The sequence below is a fragment of the Mauremys mutica genome, chromosome 3, assembly GCF_020497125.1.
Source record: "Mauremys mutica isolate MM-2020 ecotype Southern chromosome 3, ASM2049712v1, whole genome shotgun sequence".
In the NCBI taxonomy this organism is placed as follows: Eukaryota; Metazoa; Chordata; order Testudines; family Geoemydidae; genus Mauremys; species Mauremys mutica.
Window position 1 is genome coordinate 205,399,512 of NC_059074.1, and position 26,875 is coordinate 205,426,386.

The 26,875-nt window shown below is 40.9% G+C and overlaps 1 protein-coding gene across 6 annotated transcripts in view; it reads left to right on the top strand.

Annotated features, from left to right (window-relative positions):
- CFAP61 (cilia and flagella associated protein 61) overlaps positions 1–26,875 on the top strand; it is a 232,812-nt gene that overhangs the window by 280 nt on the left and 205,657 nt on the right. For 4 of the 6 annotated variants that reach the window (XM_045008887.1, XM_045008890.1, XR_006577809.1 and 1 more), the window contains 7 exons: positions 2,614–2,764; positions 6,663–6,813; positions 9,528–9,604; positions 11,059–11,126; positions 11,490–11,616; positions 21,429–21,561; positions 24,460–24,613. In XM_045008887.1, coding sequence (XP_044864822.1) covers positions 2,622–2,764; positions 6,663–6,813; positions 9,528–9,604; positions 11,059–11,126; positions 11,490–11,616; positions 21,429–21,561; positions 24,460–24,613 — 853 coding nt within the window. In that variant the 5' untranslated portion in view covers positions 2,614–2,621. Of the gene's footprint in view, positions 1–467; positions 475–751; positions 882–2,613; positions 2,765–6,662; positions 6,814–9,527; positions 9,605–11,058; positions 11,127–11,489; positions 11,617–21,428; positions 21,562–24,459; positions 24,614–26,875 lie in introns of those variants that run through there. The other 2 variants (XM_045008889.1, XM_045008888.1) reach the window with 2 other exon arrangements.

A 26,875-nucleotide genomic window follows, 5' to 3' on the forward strand; every position in this document is an offset into this window, starting at 1 on the left:
CCCCCCCCCACGGAGACTACAACTCCCAGCATGCAGCGCGTCCCATTCCCGCCTTCTCTCCCCCGGGTCCGCCTGCTCTGCGCTGCCCCCTAACGGCCCGCCCGAGAACGGCAGCTGCCGGAGCTCGCCCAGCGGGGTCATGAGCACCCAGGTGTTGGGGATTGCGGCCCTCCTGCTCTCCCCTGCATTGCTAGGTGGGAGGGGCATGGGAAGGGGGTTGCAATGGAGGAAACAGGCTGGCTAGCTGCCACCTGGCGCGTCCCTTGTCCGTGCAGCCCCACTTCCCATGGACTCCTGTTGGCCCCTGCAGACCCACGTGCCAGTGCCAGCCCGTCGAAGGACCGTTGCTCCCTGTAGCAGGGGCAGATTCTTGTGGCAGTGTAGCATGTATTGTAAGTGCAACAGGATCGCCGCCGCCACAGAGTCGTCTCCAGACAGCAGATCTGTGCTAGCAAGCCAAAGGGAAAACGGCCTGTGAGCTAATGAATTTCCCACTTGTTCTAAAATGCAGCCCAGACTGACGGCATAGGGCCAAAGCTCACCCCTGTCCAGTCCAAACCTCAGCCCACCCCCAGAGTCCTCTCTCCCTCAACCCCAACAGCCCACTGTCAGGATAGTCCAGCGGTTTTCAAACTTTTTGAGCTATCCCCCCCCCCCCCCCGCACTCACCCACTCTCAGTTACAATTCTTGGTTGCACCTCCCCAGCCCAAACAAAAATAGACACAATACCCCTTTGGTTTTCAGGATTGGCAAAGGTGTGTGATGGTCTCTGGGGGCAGAGCCAGCGCTGGATGTGGAGGCTGCTGGGAGCAGAAATCAGTGTGGCTGCAGTGGATGTTAGAATTAAAGTTTTTATTTACCATTAAAAGTTAAAATTGAGGTATATGGTACAATTACAATTCTTAAAAAGCCTATCCGTTTAAAAGTGTGGACATGAACAGTTAAGGAAAAGTAGATAAATATTCAAGTTCAGTTCATACAACCTTTTAAGTAAATGTGTATTAAGTGGAGCCTTCTCTTTGCCCATTCTAAAAATCAGCCTTCATTAACTATCAACTCTCTAACCAAAATATATCTGTCATCATAAGTATTATAATTTAAGACATTTATTTAAAATATTGTTTACGCAGGAAAATATTATTAATTCTACAGACGTCATTGCCATTTTCTTCTCCACTGTTCTGCTGAATGAGGTAGTCTGAGATCAGTGGCCTCTAATGTATGTGTAGCATGGAATGAGTAATGCTGGATGCGAAGTCTGTATCTGGAAAGTGAGGTGTCTGACTCATTAGGATGGTGAATGTGGAGGGTAAAGTGAGGTTCCCAGTTCCTGCAGGGACAGTGGATGGGGTAGACTGAGTCTTTTGCCCAATATTGGAATGGCGGATGGGAAGATGTTGGTTCTGGAATGTATATGGGCAGTAAGGCCCAATTCTGCTCAGAGAACCACATCCATGTAATTCCATTCAAACAAACTGGTCTCAGTGCGAGCATAGAGATCCGCAAATATAAACATGCAGGACTGGGACCTATGATACTGCATGGTGTGGCCTCTTGACTATAATGGGAAGTTGGGGTGGGCTCATGTCTCTATTCTATAAAGGGGACGATATCAGATGAGATGTTGGTGTCTCTGCCCCATATTACACAGATGTGCTGGTAGATGTTCTGAGAGAGGATGTGTGGGCCATACTTGGGATGGTGGTGGTTTGCCTGGGGTTGCCGCTGATATTGGAAATGTATATGATGTAGGGTGGATGAGTATAAAAGTTTTTCTAGTCTATAGCCAGAGTCTGGGTGGGGATGGCGAGCACAGTGAAGATGTATTTATTTATTTATTTATTTTTGACTGGGCAGTGTTATATTTTACATATAATCTTGTATGTGAGTTATTGTATGAACTATGATGGTATTTGAACTGTTCATTTTCATACCTTAATGCTTGGGGTTTTTTACTTTAAATTGTGACATTATTGGGTATGTATACATTTAAACTTTAATGTTAGGTGGCAACAGAATTGAACGGTAACTACGATAAGTTTTTGTTGGTTAATCACAGTTGGACTGAATTCATATCACATTATATATTATGGAACTGTTAGGTATACAAAAGACAAAATGAGTTACAAGGACACTACAAACACACTGCACATGGAACTGCAAAATAGATTTTTATTTGCATCCAGGGTTAGGGCTATTCAGTAAAGCCTTCCCTTCTTCCTGAAGTGTAAATAATCTTATTGATTTAAAAACTTGGCTTTTGGACAAATAGTTTGAAACGGTCGGATACTATGATGATGAGCATTATAGAAATGTCTACAACTAAATGTGAAACCATTTCATGCAGTTGTTGGCCATTAAAAATATTCCCTCACTGTACAGTAATATTTTAGGTGGTAACCATTATACTACATCCAATTTGAGACTGTGGTTTTCAAAGGGGCCTGTGGGAGTTAGGCACTCAGATCCCATTGATTTTTATTAGGATTTAACTGCCTAACTCCCTTCCTCCCTTTGAAAATCCCGTCTAGAATAACTAACTTCATGGCTGAAATCACTGCAGAAGCCATTCACATTCGATAACAGCAGTGTTTGCTTTGCTTTTGTTACAGTGTATAAAATGACTGCAATAACTTCTGCAAGAGGAAATACAGAAGTGGTCAGTGTCAGAAGAACGGAATCACATGATGTTTCTGGTATTATCAGTCTCATCAGCTATTTTACTGAAAAAACATTTGGAAGGATTAATGTCATCTATCTTTTGTAAGTAGCAACATTTTAAGAACATTCTCCTCAAGGTGTCCAAAATCATAAGCCACCGTGTTACCTCTCTGCTTCAGCAAGAGAGAGCTTTGCTGGATTGTGTGTCAGCTCCCTGCCTTGCGACTCTGCCAGTCTTAACTTTTTCTTGCAGGTAACAATCAGTGAACTCCAGTTCTCAAGTTCCCCAGAGAGGTCTCTGTCAGTATCCTGTTACTCTCACTTTATTTCAATATAACAGCACTGAGATAATTCATAGTAAAACTAAGAATATGTTTCTTAATAAAGAACAAAGATATCAAGGGTGAGAGAACCTACCCAAAAGCCCTGCCCCAGGCCGGAGTGGGTCGGGAGCCACAGACTCTCCAGCTGCCTGGGGTGGGGTGGCCAAGAGCAGCCCACAGGCCCCTGGCCCAGGGGAGGTGGAGGGTCCATGGCACGGCTCCCCACAGATGCCCTCACTGCTCTTACCATGGCCAGGCTGCGCCCACCCCCCCAGCCGGAGCCAGGTCCTGGTAAGAACTGCATGCAGGCAGCTGAGGGGAGCCACTGCTCCTCCTGCCCTGGGCGTGGGGCCCGTGGGGTGGTGTTACTGAAATATCGGGTTTGCCTAGCTGTGAGCCAATAACAGCCTGACAGGGATAAGGAAAAAATGCTTTATTTTGCAGAAGAAAGGAGAGCCTTGTACTTGGTACAAAGACTTCTGCTTATATAAAATTTTACCGGTTTTTTATACATTTTTAGACAAAGACCCTTGTGTGTTAATACTTGATTGGTATATATTAACCCCGTGCTTTTTGTTATTTGGTGAGAAAGAACTGGTTTAAAGCAAGATTTTTCTGCTTTAAGGCAGAAGAGAAAAGATAGTTTAAAAGTTTAGGCTATGAGGCTTTTGCTTTTTTTTTTACTGGCCGTTTGTAAACTATTAAGAGGGGCTAGCCGTTTGTGGGCTATTAAAGGGGGCCATTAACCTTTAACCATTATCCCAGGCCATTATGGGTAGCCTGGGTTAATGCGGCACATAGCTGGGGGAGTTGATTCTGAGGCAACCGAAGAATGATTTTATGATTGTCAGGCCCGTTATGTAATTTATGATTAAGCTGAAGAGACAGGTACTGGGTTGTTTTACGGACAGCAGAGCCTTTGGTTATAGCATTAGACAGACATTTTGCACATTGCATTATTATTTAAATAATATATAGGAAGAACAGACAGAAAACAATTTATTTAACAATTGTACGGAAAAGGCCAGTGAACCAAGACCCAAGGTCTGGGAGGAGGTCCTCAAAACTAAAGGTGTGATTAAGAGATACAGCATGAAATATAATAGCAGCATTTTTAATAGCTTGTAAATTTTTTTTAATTAAGCTAGAGTGATTAACATAAAAGCAATATTTTTTTTAATGCGAGCACAAGCTTTTTTTATTTTAGCATTTATGGCATTTAATACATGTTTATTTTGCAAAGCCACTTCTGCTATTTTATTAATTTTTGGTTGCAGTTATTGGAAAGCGTTTATTGATGCATTAGCTGCTTTCTCAAGCTCTGCAGAAATATTTACAATTGCTTTTTTTAGTTTAGCTACTTTCATTCCAGGAATGAGCGCACGAACAAAGGAATGGAACTCTGTCTGCCTGACAGCTAGGGGATTTTTGGCCTGCTTGGTTTTAGCCCTTATGGAGGGGGTAAAAAGCTTGTGAGAATAGCTTTTTAGGTTGAGAATTTGACTAGAATTTAACGTGCTGTTAATTTGGACATTAGGAAAAAATTTTAGAAATTTTTAGAGGGTTTATTTAAAGACCCACCCATCTGTCTGCTGACACTCAACCAGAAAAGAGAATTACACAGAGATTAGAGGGAATTACAGTTTAATTCAGGTTTTTTTATATTTATTACATTGACCGTTACAGGGGACAGGACAGAAGGATTTTAATTTAACCTCAGAGCTTTATTGCACGCAATGGCTTTTACCCCAAGGAATTACGAACGAGAGGTTCAGTTCCGCTTATGCACTTAACGCCCAAATGAACAGAGTAGAAAAACAACAGTAACCGGTTAAACAGAACAGAACCAGAACCCAGATAGCAAACCAGAACCAGATAAAAGCAGCAAAAAGTCTTGTGGCACCTTATAGACTAACAGACGTTTGGGAGCATGAGCTTTCGTGGGTGAATACCCACTTCATCAGATGCTGCATCCGAGAAGTGGGTATTCACCCACGAAAGCTCATGCTCCCAAACGTCTGTTAGTCTATAAGGTGCCACAAGACTCTTTGCTGCTTTTACAGATCCAGACTAACACAGCTACCCCTCTGATACAGAACCAGATAGTGTTTTTTTATTTTATTAGGGCTCAACTTATTGGAACACGAACCCCAGGGGCCATGGTGAAGCAGAGAAAGAGGGGCTAAACACCCCGTTGGCGCTGTTCCCAGTTCGCCACAGCCATTCGGAGTTTAATGTCCTAGCTAGGACAGTCCCATCTGGGTCGCCAGAAACTGTTACCAAAATATCGGGTCTGCCTAGCTGAGAGCCAATAACAGCCTGACAGGGATAAGGAAAAAATGCTTTATTTTGCAGAAGAAAGGAGAGCCTTGTACTTGGTACAAAGACCCCAGCTTATACAAAATTTCACCAGTCTTTTATACATTTTTAGACAAAGACCCTTGTGTGTTAACACTTGATTGGTACCTATTAACCCTGTGCTTTTTGTTATCTGGTGAGAAAGAACTGGTTTAAAGCAAGATTTCTCTGCTTTAAGGCAGAAGGGAAAAGATAGTTCAAAAGTTCAGGCTATGAGGCTTCTGCTTTTCTCCCTACTGGCCGTTTGTAAACTATTAAGAGGGCCATTAACTTTGACAGTGGGGATGCAGGCTGGGGGCTGCTCTTGGGCCCCTCTAACCCAGGCAGGTAGAAGGTCCACGGCATGGCACCCCACAGCTGCCCAGGACCCTGGCTGGGCCCCAGCTGCTGTGCCAGCCTGGTCAGGGGAACAGGGCCTCGGGAGGAAGAGAAGGGGTCGGGGTCGGGGCCCTTCCAAAAAGTGGGATGGCCCTGGCCCCTCCTATTCCGGTGCCACTGAGTGATACTGAGCAAGAGTAAATGAGGTAATTATGGTTACAAACAAAACACAATAAAACACACTTTCTAGTGTCCAATTCTTAACTTTAAAAAGCTACAATCTTTGTCTAAACAGCTTTCTCACTTACATCAAGTTACCAGCACCTCCAGCCTTACAGCAAGAGGACCCCAGGTTCACAGAATCAGAAGGTGCTGTCCCTTTGTTCTCTGAGTGATAGATAACATATTACCTGTGTCATGTGTAGGCTAATAGAGTAGTCAGTAAATACCCAGTAATAAATCAGACACAGCTTTATGGTCCATATTTTCAAAAGTGTCCACTGATTTTGGGTGCTTTGGTTTCTGTGCCCAGCTTAAGATGTCTTGGGCTTGATTTTCAGAAGTGGTGAGTACCCACAGCTCCAGCTGAAGTCAGTGGGAGTTGCAGTTGTACCTCTGGAAAACTGGGTCCAATATGGCTCAACTGTATGGTCTAGGTATACTTAATCTCGCCTCAGCGTGGGCAGATGGACTACATGACCTCTTCAGGTCCCTTCTAGCCTTACATTTCTATGATTCTGTGAAGTTGGGCATCTAAAATCAGAGAACCACAGATCAGTCACCAGTTTTGAAAATGTGATTGTTAAACACTCTTGGTCCCACAGAGAAGATGGATTTACTGGCAGGAAGTGTTTGTATAGTGAGTATCGGCGACCCTATCCTCTGGTTCCCTCATGATGCTGTTGAACAGTTGTTAACTTGAAGACTAAGAAATCTAAAATCACTTTCTGAATCTTCTTTGTCATTTCTTTAACTTTTGCGAATCAAAATTGTTTCTGCAGAGAAAAAGCTAACCTTGCTGTGACTCTCAGCAATGAGAAGAATGAGGTTATTGCCCATGCTGCATTTCTGGACTATCCAAATTGGAATCTTGTTGATCAAGCTGATTGGGAATCATTCTTACATGAAAACTACAGTGATGAAAAGTGCACAGTAAGTAATTATTTTTTTTCAGATGTGTTTCACTTGAGAGACCTCAACTTGGTTTTCATTTTGTTCTTTTTGAATACTGTATGTGTTCAATTTTTGGGACAATATAGGGGGGAAAACAATTAAATTACAACCAATGTTAAAGAGATGTATTACCCTTGTTACATGTATTGCTATTTCCTGGGATTTGGAAAGATAAGTGTAGAAAATGGTATTCCTTTTACTGGAGATTTTTGTTTTGTTTTCCATTCCAAGTGATTTCTTTGTTGTTTGACTAAGTTGGCTAATGGGTTGTTCTACACAAATGTTCTGACTCACTGAAAGTACATCACTTGGGGGTCCTAAACATTCTCCTCACTAGAAAATTATAACATATTAGATTGAATAACATTACCTCTCATCCTAAAGCACTGTACGTTTTTACAGTATTGCCAACTCTTAGAATTTTATTGAGAGCTTCGCTATATTTGGCATTTTTCTGAAGGCCCTAGCTCCTGGAGTCAAATCATTATGTGAGAATTTCCACTTTCCTTTTTTCAGAAAAGGAAATTTCTAGCCCTTTTTGGTTGTGGAGAAAAGCTGAAAAATTTGAATTCTAAAGGCTCAAAACCCAGAAGGCAAATAGAGAAACCAAAATGTATTATTGTTAAGCCAATCTCATGATTTTTGACCATCTGGAGTTGTCAACACTGACATTATCCAAGTGATAGACAAGCTGCCTAGAAATAATGTTATCCACTAGTGATATTAGGCAACTGTTTTAAAGAAACTATCAACTCCAGTATTGCCATCTGAAATTGCTGTGTATATTGTTATAATAACGTTAAGAGTTTATTTTAATAACTGAAGACACTAAAGGGAAAAATGCTATTTTTTTCAGTTTGTTTTCTTTGTACACTTGACGGTATTTTGAATACAGTTGATCCCACTGTATTGTTGATGGTGCATGCTTTTCCCCAAGCTGTGAATGGGTTGCTTACCAATATCATCATCAACAAAGCTGTAACTGAACCTGAAGAGACAGTTGGCAGAAGTGTGTACAGAGAAAAGGTGGAAAAGAGAAAGCTTGAGCATGTGTGATGTTGTTGCTCCCATTCCTGCCCTGAGTCCTTTCTGAACATGGGCAAAAAGCAGAACCCTTTTTTATATTTTTAAAAAGAGGATTTTTTGAAATTGAGGATATGTCATTTTAAACGTTTTTTATGGTCCTGATCCAGAAAAGCAATTCAGCATGTGTTTAACTATAGCCACATGAGTATTCCTATTGACTTCAAATGAAAGCTAAAGTTAAGCACATGCTTAAGTGCTTTATTGGATTAAGGCATATCAGAAAATATAATTTCAAAAAATTCAATTTGAAAGTGTCTCTTTTTCAGAGCGCAGCAACACTAAAATAGTTTAAGGTCATAAAGTAAAGTATGCTACATCCAATTAAAATGTCAGGGGCATTTACATGGGCAGAATATAATTACCCAAACTGAAACTTGGCAGGGATGTCTAGGTTAACATCCCTACTCAGAACCAGGATTGGAACTGAAGTTCTTGATTCCCAGTGCTACACTTGGACCTCTTTAACAGACCAGTCTCTCTTTCCTCTTTCTCTCTTCCATAATACTATACATTTAAAAAAAAAGGAGGGGGGGAGACATCTCTGTTTTAGAAATGGATCCTGACATTTAGGGCCAGGTTCACTGGTATACTCTGGCTGCTTCCTGCTCCTCCAGCAATGCAAAACAATAATAAATCCAGTTTAGTTGGCCAGTTATACCATATTTATGGCTGCTTTGCATTGCTGGAACCATGTTTTGGCTACATTGCATATTGGTGAATCTGGCCTTTAGATTTTAATTAGGGATTAAAATACTCAGCGGATCAGGGAAAATATCCCTATCAAAAAGGCAAAGAAGAAAGGAAAAAAACATTGAAAGGAGTGATCTATCTGTCTAAGCAAGGCTTTCATTGTCTCACCATTTGGAATAAGGATGAAAAGACAAAACTGCTGAGCAAATTGTAGTTTCCCTCTCCACTTCAGGAGTACTCTGGATGACATTTGTGAGGTTAGCTCTGCAGAGCTGTATATGCCAAATATGAATCTTTAGGCTGACCCTATTCTAGATAGAGAGGTAAACATGAGTGTAGCTAATATATGATGATATAGTGTAAAGGTTTTATTGGCATGAATTTAGGATGGCTGCATTACGTAAAGAATAGCTGAGCTACATGTGAATTATTCAGGCAATTCGTACATTTTCATATGGTAGCAATGTTTTTGGGTCTCATTTTACAGAATAACTGTTTTAGAAATGTGTGATTATTTTGCTCTCTGTATAAAAAAAATTACAAAGTGTTTTCAATCAAGTTTTGTTAAATTAAAAATGTAGCTCTGGTGCTTTAAAATTTATAACTGTAATATTAAACTTGAGTGTAAGTCAAATGTTTGGGGTTTTTTGTTGTTGTTTTACTGCATAGAGAGAGAGACACACACAAATCCAATCATTAAGACCCTGCTCCTGCAAACACTTATACACATGAGTAAATTTACCCATGCAGCTAGTCCCGTTTAGTCAATGAAGCTACTTATGTATGTTGAGTTACTCACATAAGTATGTACTGACAGGATCAGCAATTAAATTTGTAAATTAAGATTTTAATTACTTAAAAAAACACTATTTGCATGATTTGATTTTATTTTATTCATTTGTTTCTTTGTACCATAGCCTCTGAATACACTGTTTATGCATCTTTTTGTGGCAAAGGATGAATACACAGTTGGATGTGCCCAAGAAATCATTAGGTGAGTTGATGTGTAAACTGATGCATAGTGAAGCATGTACAATTTCCTACTAACTCTCATCTGTAGAGACTGTGGAATTAAAAGATGGTGATGTAAGAAAAAAGCTTAAAGGTCTATATTAAAAAAAACCAACACTAAATTTCTTAACAATTTCAGTATGTGACATGATATGCCACAACTGTGTGTAGCCTGATATACATTCTAGATTTCAAAGATAGACTCTTACAGTTCTGAATAGTGTAATCCTAACAGTGTAATCTCTTGCTATATCTTTTGCTGTTATTCTTGACATAAATATCATGCGGTCATTGGGACAAATTGATTTTTTCAAGTGGAGGGAGAAGAAGGTTCATAGTGCACAGTTGTGCAGGAAGCCTAAAAGCTGTGGATATTTCTGAAAAATCATTGTCTGCAGGTTATCCTCTGAAATGTTTGTTAGGTACAGACTATGCAGTACAAATAATACAATACAGCAGAGTGCTAGCTCAAATCACAAACAAACAAAGTGCTGGTTAAGTTAGTGAGGTTCAGCGCAAAGCATCCCTACATAAATAGAGTAAATTGCCTTTGGTGCTGTTTCTGTCAGTTTTACAGTTACCCTGTAACTGTAAAAGCCAGCCAGAGGTAAAAGTAAGCCGGTGTGGTCCGATACGGTGTACCGGCAAGAGCCAGTACACCGCACCGGCTTCCGCGGCGGGGACTTAAAGGGCTCTGGGCTCCCCACCACAGCGGGCAGCCCAGAGCCCTTTGAATCCCAACTGCAGCTCTGGCGGCCGGGCTGGGGCCGGGATTTAAAGGGCTCAGAGCTCCCGCGGCTGCGGGGAGCCCAGAGCCCTTTAAATTGCACCCACGGCTCCGGCAGCTGGAGCTGCGGTGGGGATTTAAAGGGCCCGGAGCTCCACGGCGGCCGGAGCCCTGGGCCCTTTAATTTGCCCCTGAGCCCCAGGGGCTCCCAGACGCCTCTGCAGCTGGGAGCCCCGGGTTGATTTAAAGGCCCTGGGGGTCCCAGCCACAGCCGGTGCCCCAGGGCCTTTAAATCTTGAGAGGCCCCGCCCCTTCTGGATGAGGCCACGCCCCCCTCAGGACTCCGGCAGTACCGGTAAGTCCTGTAAATTACTTTCACCCCTGAAGCCAGCTCATCCAGATGCAAGTCAAATATCTGCCAGCAGAGATCTGGCGTCTTTAATTTTTCATCACTGGGGAACTGATATAAAAAGAAAGCTATATGAAATCACAGGATTAGGAGATTAAAGAGAGAAATGGGGTTGAAAAAACAATGAAAAGGCCTTAATAATTTTCATGTAATCTTTTTTGAGATTTTAATTTTTTATCCATGTACATTTATGAGGGAAAATTCAGGCACTGAAGAAAAAAGTTTCTTTCATTAAGAGACTTGCTGCTAAATTTGATGTGTGTAGTTACTGAGACTAAATAAAGTAATATTGTTTGTCCAGGACAGTTTTTAAGGCAGTACCAGAAGTGCACTTTATTCTTCTTTTCGTACCAAGTGATGTGGATTTAGGTAAGAGTTTATTTAGTATTATTTTAATCTTAAAATAATTAGTGTAGTCTTACGTATCATTATGATTAATACAATTGTGTGGTTTTCAACATATTAACAGAAGTAATTGTCCTCTAGACCTGTGGAAGAACTAATCCTAACATACCATTTTATACTTCGAAAAGCATAATCTCAGCTACATTGCTTAACGTTACATAAAAAGGCTAACAGTGTATTGTCCTGATCTGCCATGGTAGTAGAGCATAGCACAGTATCATGGCCTAAATTTGAAATCACATTTTGCTCAAACATTCCTACTAATGGGTTAAGAAATTTCTTGGTGAAATTCCTTGATAGTTTTTAACTTGTTTTTGTCATTCTTAGGCCCAGGCTTAGGAGCTTTTTTTGAGCAGATGACGAGTGTTCCAGGTTCGACAGTTGATGTGGACTTTACTTTGTTTGTGTGCCACAGGCACCAACATTGTCCCCAGCTGTACATTCGCAAAGCAAGGTAATATGCCTTCATCTGCTTTGTCTGTATGCATTTGTCTGGATCAATTGAAGGAATCCTGTGACTACGAATTGAGACTGTGTCATTTTAATTAAATCACCTAAATATCTCCTCCTCACATTTTCCAGTTTTCTTGATGACCCAAGCTGTTGACTCAAGACTGCTACTTTTATTAAAGAGACAATATGGGTGAGGTAATATCTTTTGCTGGACCAAGATACTACCTCACCCCATCTTGTCTCTCTCTTATATCCTGGGACCAACAACTACGACAAATCTGCATAGTTACTTTTAGTCTAATTTGTCACAAGACTAGTTGTATTTTTTGTAAGATAGGTGGCCTCATTTCCATATGATTAAACTGATGGTTTTATAGCAGTAATACAGTTTCCAGATTTTGATGTTTCTCCTATGCATCTGTTTATTTACCCATGTCATGTTGCTACATATTTTACTGGGTATAGAACTTTTGTAACTTCCACATTGCCTCTTGGAGTATCTTGCTGTGTAGTTCCTGTTTTCTCTTATTAGGCCAAATTCTGACCAACTGGGCAAAGTCTGGATACGTAGATTTTGCTGTAAAGGAATTGCATCTGCATAATAAAACTGAGTAAGGAGGCCTTAGGCCCAGCAGTCCTTCAAACATGCTAGTGCCTGCCTTCCTAAACATTGTTTGGCACTTGTGAATTTACTCTGTACAAACCCACTGGGGAACCCCTTAGCAATCTCTACTCACTGTCTGCCTGGGCAGGCCGCCTCCATGCTGCAGAGGGGGTGCAAGAAGAAAACAGGGATAATAATCCTACTTTTCTCCCACCCTTTGTCTGTCTTATTTATGTCAATTGTGACCAGTTTGGGGCAGGAACTGTAGTTTGTACAGTGCCTTCCACAGTGGAGCCCAGAACTCGGTTTGGGCTTTTAGGTACTAATGTAATACAATAATAATAATAACAACAACAAATAGTTAATAAATTAAATAGTGCAGAATCCAGCTGTGTGGCTATCTACTTCTCAGTCCTCCAGCTCATTGGAAGTGTAGCGTTTCTGTCATATTTAAGCCTTAGGTGGTCAAGGATATCCTTGCAAAATTCATCCCTAGTTCTTTGCTCTCCGTTTTATTATTCTCCATAACATTTTCAGTACAGTCTAGGTCCCTATAACCAAGAGGTGTTATTCACAAAGGAGCTGCACGTGTTTTCTCCTCTCAGGAAAGGTATTCCATTGCAATTCCTTTTTTAAAGAAAAAAAATCAGTTTCTTTTAACTAGGAAGTTGGGAGGAATATGTTTCTTTAATCATTCTGTGTGTTAATGTACTGCGAAACGCTGCCCCAGGATGTTCTTTACAGGTTTGAAACCTATGCTCTTCTCCAAAGAGCATCCACCACAGCAAAGCTCCAAATGCGAAATCACTTAACACATATTTCAACATGCCAGCGTTGGTGTGCAGACTGGTTTGTACTTCTCTTTGAGTTCACATTCAATCTTTTTTTATATTTTATACTCTCCACTATCGATCAGTCGCGTGTGAAGGGACCTTAGTGTTGAAGTAATAGCGCAAGGTAAACTCACTCCTGGGCCTTCAAAGGTATCCATGCCCTTTGATTCTGTCCATCATGTTTGTCTTTTATTAATCTGAAGTACATTTTTACCTTTGGGGGCTGTCAAACAATGCAGTTTGGGAAATAACATTTTTGACATGATTGAAAATGTTAAGAAAGCCATTCCAGTATTATACTGAAGGGATCCCATCTTGCCTGAGTTTTTGTAATACATATAGGGTAATAATGGAATGGTTAGCTTTAATGAAAACCAGGGTAGAAAACTAACCGACCAACTGTTTACTCCTTTTAAATAATGTAACTACTTGTGCTGTAAAATTCATAGTTTAGTATAGTTTGTCACAGATTCTTCTAGTAAGCTAAATTATGTTTACTACTGATGCTTTTCCTTCCCTTTTCCTCTGTATTTGCCTTTATACTTCACTAGAATCCGTAGTGACATTCAGTGGAAACTCTTTAGAGACTTATCCATGAAAGGGTTTTGACGCAATCCCCAGCCACCTGCCTAGCAACACGTTCTGGGTCAATGATACGAGATTAGAGTAATCTCTGTTCCCTCGCCCCCTTGCCCACAGGAAAAAATATGCTGTAAATTGATCCTTTGCTTAACCCCTGTATATTGAAGTTATTCTTTATCTGACCTTTAAAATGTGAAATAAAGCTGTAGCATCCTAGAACACAAACCAGTCCCTTGCCTGTACCTTGCCATTCGATCTAATTATCATTGTTTGTGCTTCTCTTTACTTTACAGCTGTGTACAATAGATCACAAATCTGCCTTTACAGTGGTGTTTGTTTGTTCCAGTCTGGGAAGACAGTAGAATAGTATCCATATGTGTGAAAAGCCACTGCCTCTTATCAAATAAAAAAGGCAGGGGGGTGGTTTGTAGACGTAAACATTGTGGTTCTCATCCTGCAACACGTAGCATGTGGGGAGGCTGTTGCACTCACGGGGAGCCCCACTGACCTCAGTGGAGCTTGGCATGCATGCTGAAGTTATCTCATGCTACAGGCTTGCAGGATCAGGGCCCAAATCCTGAAATGTGATCTTTGGCAACCTCACGTTTTAGGAGGGAGAGTGTAATTTCAGTATTGCACTGCTTTAAAAGGGCCAGTGGCAGCAGTGTAATGAAATGTCATAGTGGTAAATATATAGGGTTAACACTTAAGTTTAACTGAAAAAAATTGTATTTCTTATCACTTTCTACCTTTCACTGGCTGGCACAATAAAACAGCAAGTTTAAATTCTAGTACAACCTGATGGATTTGAACAGAAAGTCTAGTTTTGATTATTTGAAATTTCATAGTAAACACACTATATAAAATTCAGTTAAAGTAATGAAGACATGGTAATAGACCCCACTAGAGGAATCTAACCATGAAATCTTGCCTGAGAAGAATGGAGAGACCACCATTTTTGAGTATGAATTATGACGTGTGTAGATTATTAGTGTAGCAGGGTGGTTACCTGCTCCTGCCCTGAGGGGTTTAAAAAGTGGCCTGGGAGGGCTTGAAAGCTGCAGCTCTAAAAGTTGGGCTGAACGGAGAAGCAGCCACAGCTGGGCCACACCCTAATCAGGCCACAGCTGGCCTGTATAAAAAGGCCAGGGAAGCCAGGAGCAAATAGTCTCCCTCTGCCTGTAGAGAGCTAGACACAGGGTACCTGAGTGGAGCAGGGCTGGGGAAAGGCAGAGGAACTGGGGAGCTCCTGCCTGGAAAGCCCTAGGCTGCGGCCTAGCATAAGGGCAAGAGGTACTGGGGGTTGCAGGGGGCAGCCCCAGGGGTAGGCAAAGGCAGCAGGTCCAACCCCCTTTGCCTACGATGAGTGGCTCATACTGCAGTCTGCCCCAGGGAACGGGGGCTAGATGGAGACTGGGCAGTAGTCAAAACTGAGGCAAAGTGGGGATAGTGGGTTGGGGGTTCCCCAGGGAAGGGAGACCCAGATCTGTGGGGTACTGCCAGGGAGTAACACCCCAGTTAAAGGGGGATTGGGGTCCCTGGAGGGACACGGGGGCCAGAGGACAGGTGGATCACCGGCCTGCAGAGGCACTCCTGGCTGGAAAAAGAGCTAATTACTAGAAGTCACCAGCAGGAGGCGCCGCAGGGGTGAGTCTGCATGTCTACAATCAGTTTTAGCCAGGGTCTGCTGTACTAATGGAGTCATTTTAGGTGGAGGTTTTGGGTGGATAACTAGAGTCACAATTTATAGTGTGTTATATTTACCCATAGTTCCTTCTTGCTTATATAAGCCCATTTAAATTAGGTTTCCACCTATCCAAAAACTGCAGTAAGGGATGGAAGTGGGATGTGGGGTGGGAAATTTTTGTCACTGATGGCAGTTTGTGCTCCCAGTTTGGAGTGGGCAGCTGCAGAATCCACCTGTACAGGGTCCCCAAGATTGTCATCCAAACTTAAAAATCACGTGCAAAAATCCAGTCACTACTAGCAGAAAAGGAACAAAATCTCTAAAACTATTATGCAGAATGAAACAGTCTGACTGCTTGAGTGTATTTGTCTTGACACACTGATGGAGACAAAATGGCATGCAGGCACCCACCCTTTCTGCTACAAAAATTGATACGAATGAGTTACTAAGAGAGATCAAGGCATGCATAGCTGATATTCACTCCAAACTACTAGGTATTAAAAACAAAACATTAGTGAATCTAATGTAATAGAGACTGCAGAGGAGACACTGAATCTGCAGACCAGAATCAAGCAAATGGAGAGAGAGGGACAAGGTGGGATCTTTAAAACTAATGGTGCCAAGAATTATAAAAGAAGGGACAATGTAAGAATAAAAGGAACCACTGATGACCGGAAGAAGGGTAGTCTTACTCTAAGGGTCATATTCACTCCTATGCATAAGGTCGGCACAAATCATCTATGCACCATTTAAGCCACGCTTAACCCCTATGTTCCGTTCTGCCATTCTACCAATATTTAAAAATTTGGCCACAGTATTTGTCATAAAATTAATAAACAGAACTGTTGGGACATTTACATCCGCTTTAAGGCCTCTTTAAACTACCAGAGTGGTCTAAATGGGAATCAGGTCCTATATTTATTTGTTTTTTAATCACTGGCTGCAGGAAAATTTGGTTTCATTTTACGTACTTGATCAATAGGAACATAAAGGATGTTATGTTAGTTTTCTGAAAAGTTGGAGAAAGGAGTTAACGGAAAAATAACCATTCTTCAATGGCTATTTTTCTGTTATCAGTAGGATCTTCAGGAAAAAAAAAGCTTATGTAGTATGTACTGTTCTAAAGGAAAATTAATTTTAGATATTGTTTCAATGGCACCTTATTCCAGAAAAGCTTAACAAAAATTATAAAGCAACTGGTGACTAATGGTGATGAGGATGTGGGAATATTGGAAGCTTTACTCCTATCTAGTGGGATTGCTCACAGGTAGAATATTATTGGGGTGGGATTACTAGTCAAATTGGGTCAACAACTGTTTGTGGTCTGTTTTAAGGGACCACTAGTAATCCTTTTAGGTCTCACAATTAATATCATAGCCTTCAGTTAGCATAATTCTTTAAGATTAACCGGGGATTGGAAAAAGAATATTCTCTCTTTTGTTAATATTTTGATTCATTAGAGTTTTAGACACAGTGGAAATGGAGAAATGGATGCGTCAAATTAAAACACAATAAAGGAGACAAAAAATTAACAAATACCTAACTTCCCACCTTCTTCTATTGGATTTTCATACCAGAAACAACCACTCGCTGTAAAACTGACACAGTTAAACACTCTGGGTTTTAAATGAGAGGTTGATTGTGAAAATCTCCAGTGGAGACGGCCCTCAACAATAGCAAGAAATACAGATGTGCAACTGCCCTTCCTGGGGAAAAGAAAATAGACTTAAGACTGGTTTTATTATATATTAGTGCAGCACCTGGCAAATTAGGGCCTTGACATAGCAGACTTCTGGGAGCTTCCACAGTATAAAAGTTATGTAATCATAACTCCTGGATTAAAAACAAAACACTACGTAATAAACAAGAAAGAAATGTAAAGTAACTATGGCTTAACTTTACAACCCTTTATAATGGAAAATATTGCATTGATTCATGTATTGTGGGAACACTGTAAGAATGTCTTATTTTTATTTTTGTTTTGTAAATCATTTTGAAAAAAGTTATTCTTTTAATGGCAGGAAGGTGTCAGTTTTGAACACTGATCCTGTTGTTTTGTGACCTCTGTTTATAAAAGAAACAAAAACTTGAAGAAAAGGGAAGCTACTATGGTATATCAGGCAACCTTGTGATCTCTGACATATAGATTGCTAGGAGTACAGCATGTAATGACATTTTCTAGTGGTTTTCAAAGGCTGTTTAATAAAAGGATTGCCCCCAATTAATGAAGGAAATTGCTGAACTAACAACTAAGAGATCTAAGACCATTAATCTTCTGAGGGATTTGGAAGTTACATGGCCCTAGCCTTATAAAAAGTTTTCTGAGTAATCAATTTATGATGTTACAGAACATTTTCAAATGTGCTGCAGCACTGTGAGAGTGCTTGGATGAATAATTTATAAGAAATGTGTTTGATAGTTGACCACTAGAGGTCACTAGAGACCTTGCAACGAAATAACCCCGCTTACGTTGCTTTTGGGTGGCAATACATGTCCCAGTTTTGTTTTTATTATCTGAATTGAGCCAACAGACGGGCCTAATTGTAGCCGCCCTAGCCCTTTCTTACTTCATATCTGTATAATACTCCATAGGTCGACATGCTGACAGTGTGATAAAGATTATGACTGCACCGCCTGTGGGTGTAGTGTGCCCACTCTTTGCCAAAAATGTTAACAGTCTTGGGTTACTTTGGGATCTCCAGTTCCTTTTAGATTTCACGGTAGCAATAGTGGTTCATTCTACTTTTTAAAATCTGTGGTTAGCAAAGACGTTGTTAGATATTGCTAGTCGTCATGCTCTAGTTATCTGCAGTGCACTAAACTTCCAAGGTACCTTTAAAGCTGGCCTATAAGTTTTAACAAGTGAAGAATGGGCTGTCCCACTTGTTTTAGTGCAGTGGGTGTGTGGGGGGAACATATCACCCATGTGCTCAGTGAACTGCCCTGGATGCCCATCTTCTCTTGGGGCAATTCACCATGTTGGCTCCAATGTCTAAAGCTTGCCTGAGTTTGCTTCCTGGCCCTTTAGGGACCATCTCTCTCCCTGTGCATTCTGTGACAGCTGAGATTAGCTGATGCACATTTTAGAGAAGTCCAGTCATGGAGACTTGGAGGCTGGGTGTTTTTAGTGGGGGGTCACTAGGTGTAGAACTCATTCCTTCTTGTGGTCCATCACAACCTGAGTTTCCTGACTATTAGGGGACAGTGCAAGATGCATCGTTTAGTAAAGCATGGATTTGTTGGACCTCTGCTGAAATGATTGGTTTGGGTAGTACAGGATTGGGACAGTTTATCGTGTTTATTATGGATAGTTTAACGTTAGATATATACCTCTACCCTGATATAACACCACCCAATATAACACGAATTCGGATAGAATGTGGTAAAGCAGCACTCCACGGGGGCGGGGCTATGTGCTCCGGCGGACCAAATCAAGTTCGATGTAACACAGTTTCACCTATAACACAGTAAGATTTTTTTGGCTCCCGAGGACAGAGTTATATCGAGGTAGAGGTGTATTTAATTTGTGACAGGGCCATGGTGACAGGCACATTAAAAAAAATAGCAAATAAATCAATCAATAGGTACTGCATTCCCTGACTGTACTTTTCATCTACATTATTCAACATACATTAAAATTCTCTCTTAGTCTTGCATCCGACGAAGTGGGTATTCACCCACGAAAGCTCATTCTCCAATACGTCTGTTAGTCTATAAGGTGTCACAGGACTCTTTGCTGCTTTCTCTTAGTCTTGTGCTTTTTCTGATTAAGAACTAGGATTTTAAAAGCTTAATGTTGGATTTTAAATGAGAAAACATTAAGTATCGGTAAGTGTGTTAATCTCTTCAGGTATTTCAATGAGAATCTATCTATACACTGTAAGTACTGTATGACTTTTACTGCCAACACTGTATGTCAGGCCAAGTGGAGACAGGTTGAGGTAGCTTTCACACTGACAGCAAGTTGAATGTAGAAGGAATAGTAGAAGTAGCTAAGATCTGGATCCTGCAAATTGCAACATTACACCTGTGCTGGAGCCTCATTTTGACTTCATTGGGAATTCATGAGGACTCAGGGGTCTGTCTTTGCAGTAAGTTGCAGGATTGGGGCCTAAGTCGTTACTGCTCCCTTCAGTTGTCCATGATTTATGTTGAAAAGTTGATTGGCAGGGGTCAGGCAGAGAAAGTGAGGAGATTTTGACCATCCTTTTGAGCTATGCCTCTAGGCTCCCCAGGCCTCATGAAGAAGGCAGCAAGTGCTTCACACTGTGGTGCCATCTTCAGGCATCAGCCACAGGAGCCATGGAAGACAGCACAGGCTCTCCACATAGAAGGAGTTCCACCCAGGAGCTCCTTCCAGTTCTTTCCTGCAGGGCTGACGTGCTGAAACATCCAGCCATGAAGTGATTCCCCTGCCCAGATGGCTGCCAGTGGGTGCAGACCTGAGCAAGGTGACCTCATTTCAGAGCTCCCCTACCTGAGCACAATGAAAAAGAAGGTAGGGGGTTCCCGTTAGGGAGTGTAGCATAGGCTAACCTTCAGAAGTAACTGACTGGGTGTTTTAGAGGCAATGTCTGGAATGGGAACAGCTTGATGCTAAATTTTGCTTTTGTTTGGTCGTTTGCTGACTGACACCAGAGGTGAGGGAATGCCCCCATTGCTCACGGTAGCTCCCCAAGTCACAGAACACCAACTAGCGAGTAAGCACGTTTAATTCTTTTGAGTGAAATTAGATAATTTAATGGTCTCTTTCACACACAGTTACGGCAGATTCTGCACAGGTGTGCTGGGGGGATAGTAAAGGCACAGGGAGCTCCTCCCTGCCCATCTTTGCCCCATCTTTGGTACAGCTCCTTTAAGAGATTTCCACCAGCTGAGGATCTGGCCAATTGAATGTAGATTTTTGACAGCTGTGTGTTGTTTTTTTGCAGCTGGGGGTTTTAGATGAGCCATTTGAGTGTGTAGGCTTGCTTTGTAAATTAGCAATCACTGCCAGCAATTCAGCAGTACATTAAAAGAACACGTTTTTATTTCTCATCTTCAGGTAAGAGCCTAAGCAAAAGCATCCTCCTACTTCAATCATTATCCCATTTTTTATTTGTTTTGTCATGGTAGTAGTTATAGACCACTGACAAATACATGATGATGAACATGACAAGACTACTGGTTTGTTAATGGTATTTGTTTAAATTCCTATGTTACTGTCATGGGCTAGTATACTCCCCTCTGTTGCATAGCAAAATCACAGAGCATTTATGGTAAATGCCATTGGATGCACTGCAGGGAAGAAGGTTATTCATTATATTCATTCCCCATCTCAGAGTCAGTGGCAGCCCCTTTATAACAGCAGTGTGGAATTTCTGTTTCATGTCATTCAAGGATGTGGGTGGGTGGAATCAGGGAACAGTCGCACTATATAGTGTAAATGGCGCTCAAAAAATGTAGTATACGTTATTTCTGGCCTGAGCAGCAGTAACGTATCCTGTTATCAGAGGAGTCATTTGTATCTGCCAATGGAAGCATCACAGCAAAGAGTCTGCTATATTGCCAATAATGGAATAGTGGGGCTGGGAAGTTCAGAGGTGTAATAACTAGGCCTGGCTGTTTGAAGATGCCTGGGGTTGGGTTTCCTTATGGATCCTTGGTTTCAGCTTCAGCAGGGGCCACACCTCCATTAAGGAAAGAGGTGGTCGATGTTTACAGTCATGGCTTGAGCTACATTCATAAGATCTCTTGTTTAAAGTGTTGTAAAGAGTGTCTGTGCTGTAAGAAATAAAAGCTCCCCAAATTTCCCTTTTCAGTTACCTCTGGTGTGCCCAGCAAGACATCTGTTCGTTCATTCTCTGTCCTTCTCTGTAGTGCATCACAATAAATTCATAAAGAGTTTTTAAAAATATTTAACAATATAACACTGAAAGTATCAGTTGTTTTTGGTTTACAGCATTCTAAAAATGACAGTGTAATTGAAATCAAATAAATGGTTGACTTTGTAGAAGTTATCATTTGCCTGCACTCTGAAAAACAAATTAGGGAGTGAAGGATCAGTATTCTAGTACTAGAAAGTTTTAAGACATAACTGACTCTAAAAGAGAACATCTGTTTTACAGGGTGGAAGACCATGATGATCTCATGCCTATCTTCATGCACCATAATGAAATTCTGAGAGAAACCTATGGAGAGTACTTCCTTGCAGAACTGATAGATGCTCAAGATGAAAAAAACCATGCTGTTGTTTGTGAGGTAGGTCCTTGACATGCGGTAGGCTTGGGTATCCCTAACATTCATTATGCTGTATTTGTTAACAGCTGTTGCACTGGCTTCTTGAATAAAAAAAAGAACTAAGTACGACTAACTATGCCTTAGAAAGCAAAAATCGTAATTTTGACACTTGAGAAAATCAGCCATTCTCCTAGTAAGCTTTCAGTTCTTTCAGGAAAATGATTGCCTTTTTACAGTGGGTATCTTCTTTAAGGATGGAACATGACAAGTGAATCAGTAATAAATAGTAACAATATTTGGCATTTCTAAAATGCCTTTCCATCAGAAGATCCCCAGTTACTTTACAAATCTCATTTGTACCTCACAATATTCTTAAGAGGATGGCAGGGTCACCCATTCTACAGATTAGGAAATTGAGAACAAGCAAATTAAGGGCTCATTTCTGTGGGATTCTGATGGTCTGTGAGGATCCATATGACTTTAACTCATGTTGACCTCATTACGCTTTGAAGTGCTTACCCCTTTGCAGACTTGGGTCTTAAGTGACAACAAGATCATAATTGTATGTCACATGAGAACTTCTTTCAGAAAAGAATGGAAATGTATTAATTTACTCTTGACTGAGAGCTCGACCTTGGCCAGCTCTTCTGTGGGGGGCAGTCAGGAGCATCCCTGCCCTTGTGTAGCTAATAAAAGAACTATCCAGAAGAGCAGCCCCTCTGGTCAAAGAAGCCTTGAGATTACTGCTGAGATGTTTCCATCAGGAACAACTCATTGAAAAGGGGCAGGGAGTCATGCAGCGGCCAGCAGAGGTGGCTGGACATACCGTGAGCAGTATGTTACACCCTTTAAAGGGCTGCAGCGGTTTGTGCAGGCAGGCACTGCCTTTCAGTGCTCCCCCTGGAGCAGCCTTTATGCTCCTGAAGCTGTGCCTCCAATGGAGGATTGTGGCTAAGTGCCACCGTCTAACCCAGCATGATTAGTTTGTATATTTTTATTCTCATCGTGATATAAATGAAGCTACAATTTAGACAATTCGGTAGATTTCTCTGAGATAATTGGAAGAGGTGATCTTAAATCAGTTATTGTTATTTTAGGCACTTTGCATTATAAATAACCAAATTACATCCACTAGCAACATTAATACTGCATGTGATGACTGGTAACCAAGGATACATAGTCAAAAATATCTCCAAAAGGTAGAATCATAGATGCTAGAGATGGGCAAGATGAGTGAATATTGTAGTTTGTTTCGATCTCCTGATCCATGCAGAAAATGTATGCTATCTCCAAAAATCAGGAATTAGTTTTTTAATTAAAAGAGAAATGAGAGTGGCCAGCATGAAACAGATTTTTAAAACACTGATATTTTACATTGTCTCAGGGGCATGCATTTCTAAAAGAGCATTCTGTTTTACAATATGTATTTGCCATACTTTGTAATTCTGTGAAGTATTGTAGGCAGATAGGAGCTATAACCTACTTTAACTCCAGAAATCTGCTTCCTTTAGCAAAACAGTTAAAAAAAAAATCCTTAAAATGTAATCACTGCAGTTTGAAACCAAGCAGTAAACAATAAGCCATTAGTGTAATAACACATTACAAACAGTTATCTTATAAATAATATATTTCTATCATACATTTATGGCTCAATATGAAACCTGCAAAAGGTGCTTCAGGCCTTCATAGTATAGACTCACCAATGCTGCTGCAGATTGGAAAGACACCTCCATGTGAACCAAGATAGATGCCAATTTTCCCTGCAGAGAATGAAGCTGGCAACCTCTTTTTGCACATATGGTAGATGGATTGGTTAATCAGCCTCTGCTGAGCCTTGGGCCTAAAATTACATAGCAGCCAGACAACTGCAGAGACCCATCTTTTGTTCAGTTACGCAAACAAGACAAACAAACAATCACTTGTTGTTTGGGAAAAAAATAAACTTTTATTTTTATTTTTATTGAAGTGTTGGTGGCTTGATAAGACAGCTGGACAAATCCAGCATTTTATCGCAAGATTTTATTAAGCATAGGAGGAAAAAATACATATAGTGGTTATTTGTGTTATCAATAGGTTGCATATAATACTAAAAATTAAGTTGCTATCTTCTACCTGCCTTGTTTTAGTGAAAAATCAATGATGATTCTTGTTGTCAGTGTCTGTTTCTTGCTTAATATTGTAACTTGCAGGAAAGTTCCAGTTCCATGCATTAAACGAATGTCACCTGCTATTTCATCAATGCAAGGTCCATATCACTGTCATATCTGCCTGTGCATCTATTAAGGCATTTGTTGCTTGATATGTCTTGAACTTTAAATTATCTAGTGCTTATAATTACTATGCTTCCTGTCCCTGAATTAAACCATGTCACAGGGAAATAAAATATTTTCTTCCATTTAAGAGCACAAAGAAATTGTACACTAGTGTTTAGTAATTAGGCAACCATTGTATTTAGCTAGATCCAGATTTTACTTAACAGTTTTGGATTAAGCAAGAATCTTTTCTGAAATTTATAATTACAAAGCACCATCTTTAGCTATGTTTTGTATCTCAATAATTATTTATAAATGGTACATGGAAAAACACAAAAACCCTAGCTAACAATATTTTTTTTATTCTTCCCCTGTGCATATTTAAGTCAAGATTATTACATTTTCTTGTACCTTCCTCTGAAGTATCTGGTATTAGCCACTGTCAGAGACTGGATATTGAGCAAGTCGGACCTTCGGGCTGATCCAGTCTGGCTATTCCTATTTAAATCTTTCAAACCCTGGTACAAAGTAGCTTTGTTAAGGTGGGATTTAAGATAAAAATTATGAAATATATTGGACTGTATGGCCTTTTCTTGTGCCCCAAATTCATGTCTTTATATAGACTTGCAGCTTTTAAGAGTGTGATCATGTTGTTTTGATATTTCAGGATGATGGCACTGCAGTTGGTTTCATGAGTGTGTGCTCTGAAGTGAATATACAATTGCTTCATGACTGTTTTGACCTGGGGCCTTTCCATGGTCTCTGCAAACCACATCCTGATGATATTCTCAAACTACCACAGGAGCCAAGTATTGAAACAGGTAAAAACAGGGTAAAATATATGGATTCAAAATCAGTTAGGCTACATTTATTTTTAACTTCCAAATACATTATTATTTCATAGGGTTGGAAGGGAACCTTTTGGAATGGTCTATCTCAACACTTTCTACATCAAGCAGAAAACACAAAATGACTGTCTGGCATGGAGATGGTTGCATGATGCACATTACTTGATTGGGGGGAAGGGTTAAGAAGGTTTGACAGCTGTTGTATCTGGTTATTATATGCTTGTCACTGTTGAGGAGATTGGAGGATCTTTCAGGATCAGTAGCATTATATAAACACAGTTCACATTTTGGAAAGTTAAAGCACTAGACAGGTCCCCCAGATGTCATCTGCAACTGGGCTGTTAATTGAAGGTCTCATTTTGAAGCTGATTCTAATGTCTGAGAATAGTTAGGCAGCTGACTAGTATCATCTCATTGTTTCCTTGTGTTCCTTCTCTCTGTCCTGTCTGCTTGTTCTGTCTATAGTCTTGTACCTAGTCCCTGACCTGAAGAGTTTATAATCAATCTCTTTGTTATATGTTTGTATAGTGTCTAGCACAATGGGGCCCTGCCCTTTAAGGGCTACCATAATACAAATAAATGATAATGCTAATAATAAAGTTGGTGCATGAATTTCAGAAAAGTTCTCTCAATGATGCACTGTCATCCTCTGGGCTCTTACTTAAGAAGCACTGAAGAGTTTTGTAGGGGGGGTTGCATAGGGAACTACATTTTGCTATTTGTTAATAATCAATAATAGAATAAGAATGAGCACTAATAATTTGCAGGGCCGGCTCTAGACCCCAGCACGCCAAGCGCGCGCTTGGGGCGGCATGCCGCGGGGGGCGCTCTGCCTGTCGCTGGGAGGGCGGCAGGCGGCTCCGATGGACCTCCCGCAGGCGTGCCTGCGGAGGGTCCGCTGGTCCCGCGGCTCCGGTGGACCTCCCACAGGCGTGCCTGCGGATGCTCCACCGGAGCCGCGGGACCAGCGGACCCTCCGCAGGCACGTCTGCAGGAGGTCCACCGGAGCCGCGGGACCGGCGACCGCCAGAGCGCCCCCTGCGGCATGCCACTGTGCTTGGGGCGGCGAAATTCCTAGAGCCGCCCCTGACCACAATTATCTGTTTCATTGAATGCTTCTAATGCCTTGTCTCAGACAGAAAAGAGAGTCACTGAGCAGCCTAAAACCAGTCACCCACCGATATCCTAGAACTGTCAGCCTCACGGAAGAGGATGGAGGAGAGAACCGACTCCTAGCTATCCTATCAACTTGCCTTTACCTTCCATGCAAAGAACTACCATGTTAATAAAGGAATTCAGTCATTTTATTCTATCTCACCTCCTTGCCCCTGGAGCTGCTGGAGTGTTACTGCAGACCTAGGTGAAGGACACTGTTGGGAATACAAATAGGGCTGTGGGAGGAGGAAAAATCATTAGTACAAGTCCACTGTTTGTTGAGAAGCTCCAACCTCTTGACTGTAGTGTGTGGGGGTCCCCTCTTTCCTAACCTTGCATGCTGGGTCAGCCTTCTTCAGGATCAGTTGGCCAGGTGCACAGTCAGCTGAATGGATTTTATAAAGCCATGTAAATTAGGGTCAGGATTGGGTCTTTAAAAGGCCAGATGAATATTTACCAAAAAACACTAAATAACTTAATCTTCAAAACTTTAAGAAATACCTTTAAAATACTAAGCTGCACCAATAAATTCTTAGTAGGTATTGCATGTATGCTTTAAAGAATTAGTCTATTGTATCTGGCCAAAGCAGCCAAGAGGAAAATGGTTCTTGTTGTTTTTAAAATCAGAGTAAAAACATTAAGCTAGCTTAAATTTATTAATATAACATTTATTACCAAATTAGTTGATATACTAGCTGCTTGGAGGTTACAAAAATGTGTGTGCCTATATTTGTTGTCATTTTGCATGGCTTCTTTATAGAAAATTTGCACTTTATTTGGTAAATTTTTCCAAAATCTGCACCTCAGTTGATTACTAAGAGCATTTCTTCCTATTGTTTGTTAGGTATTAGAGTTTTAATGTCTATTAGCAGAAAGGTAGTGTTGTAAACAGTCTGTATAAAAACCACTTCTGCTCTCAGTTAATCAAGTTTCACTTATGTGGCATGTGTGATGTCATAAATCTTGTGGATCTCCAGTCATTCATAAAGAATGTCAGGAAAAACAGGTGACCCAAAAATTTTAATGTAAAAAACAGCACATTAAAACAAACAAACAAAAAAACCTTTCAAGCTTTTTTTT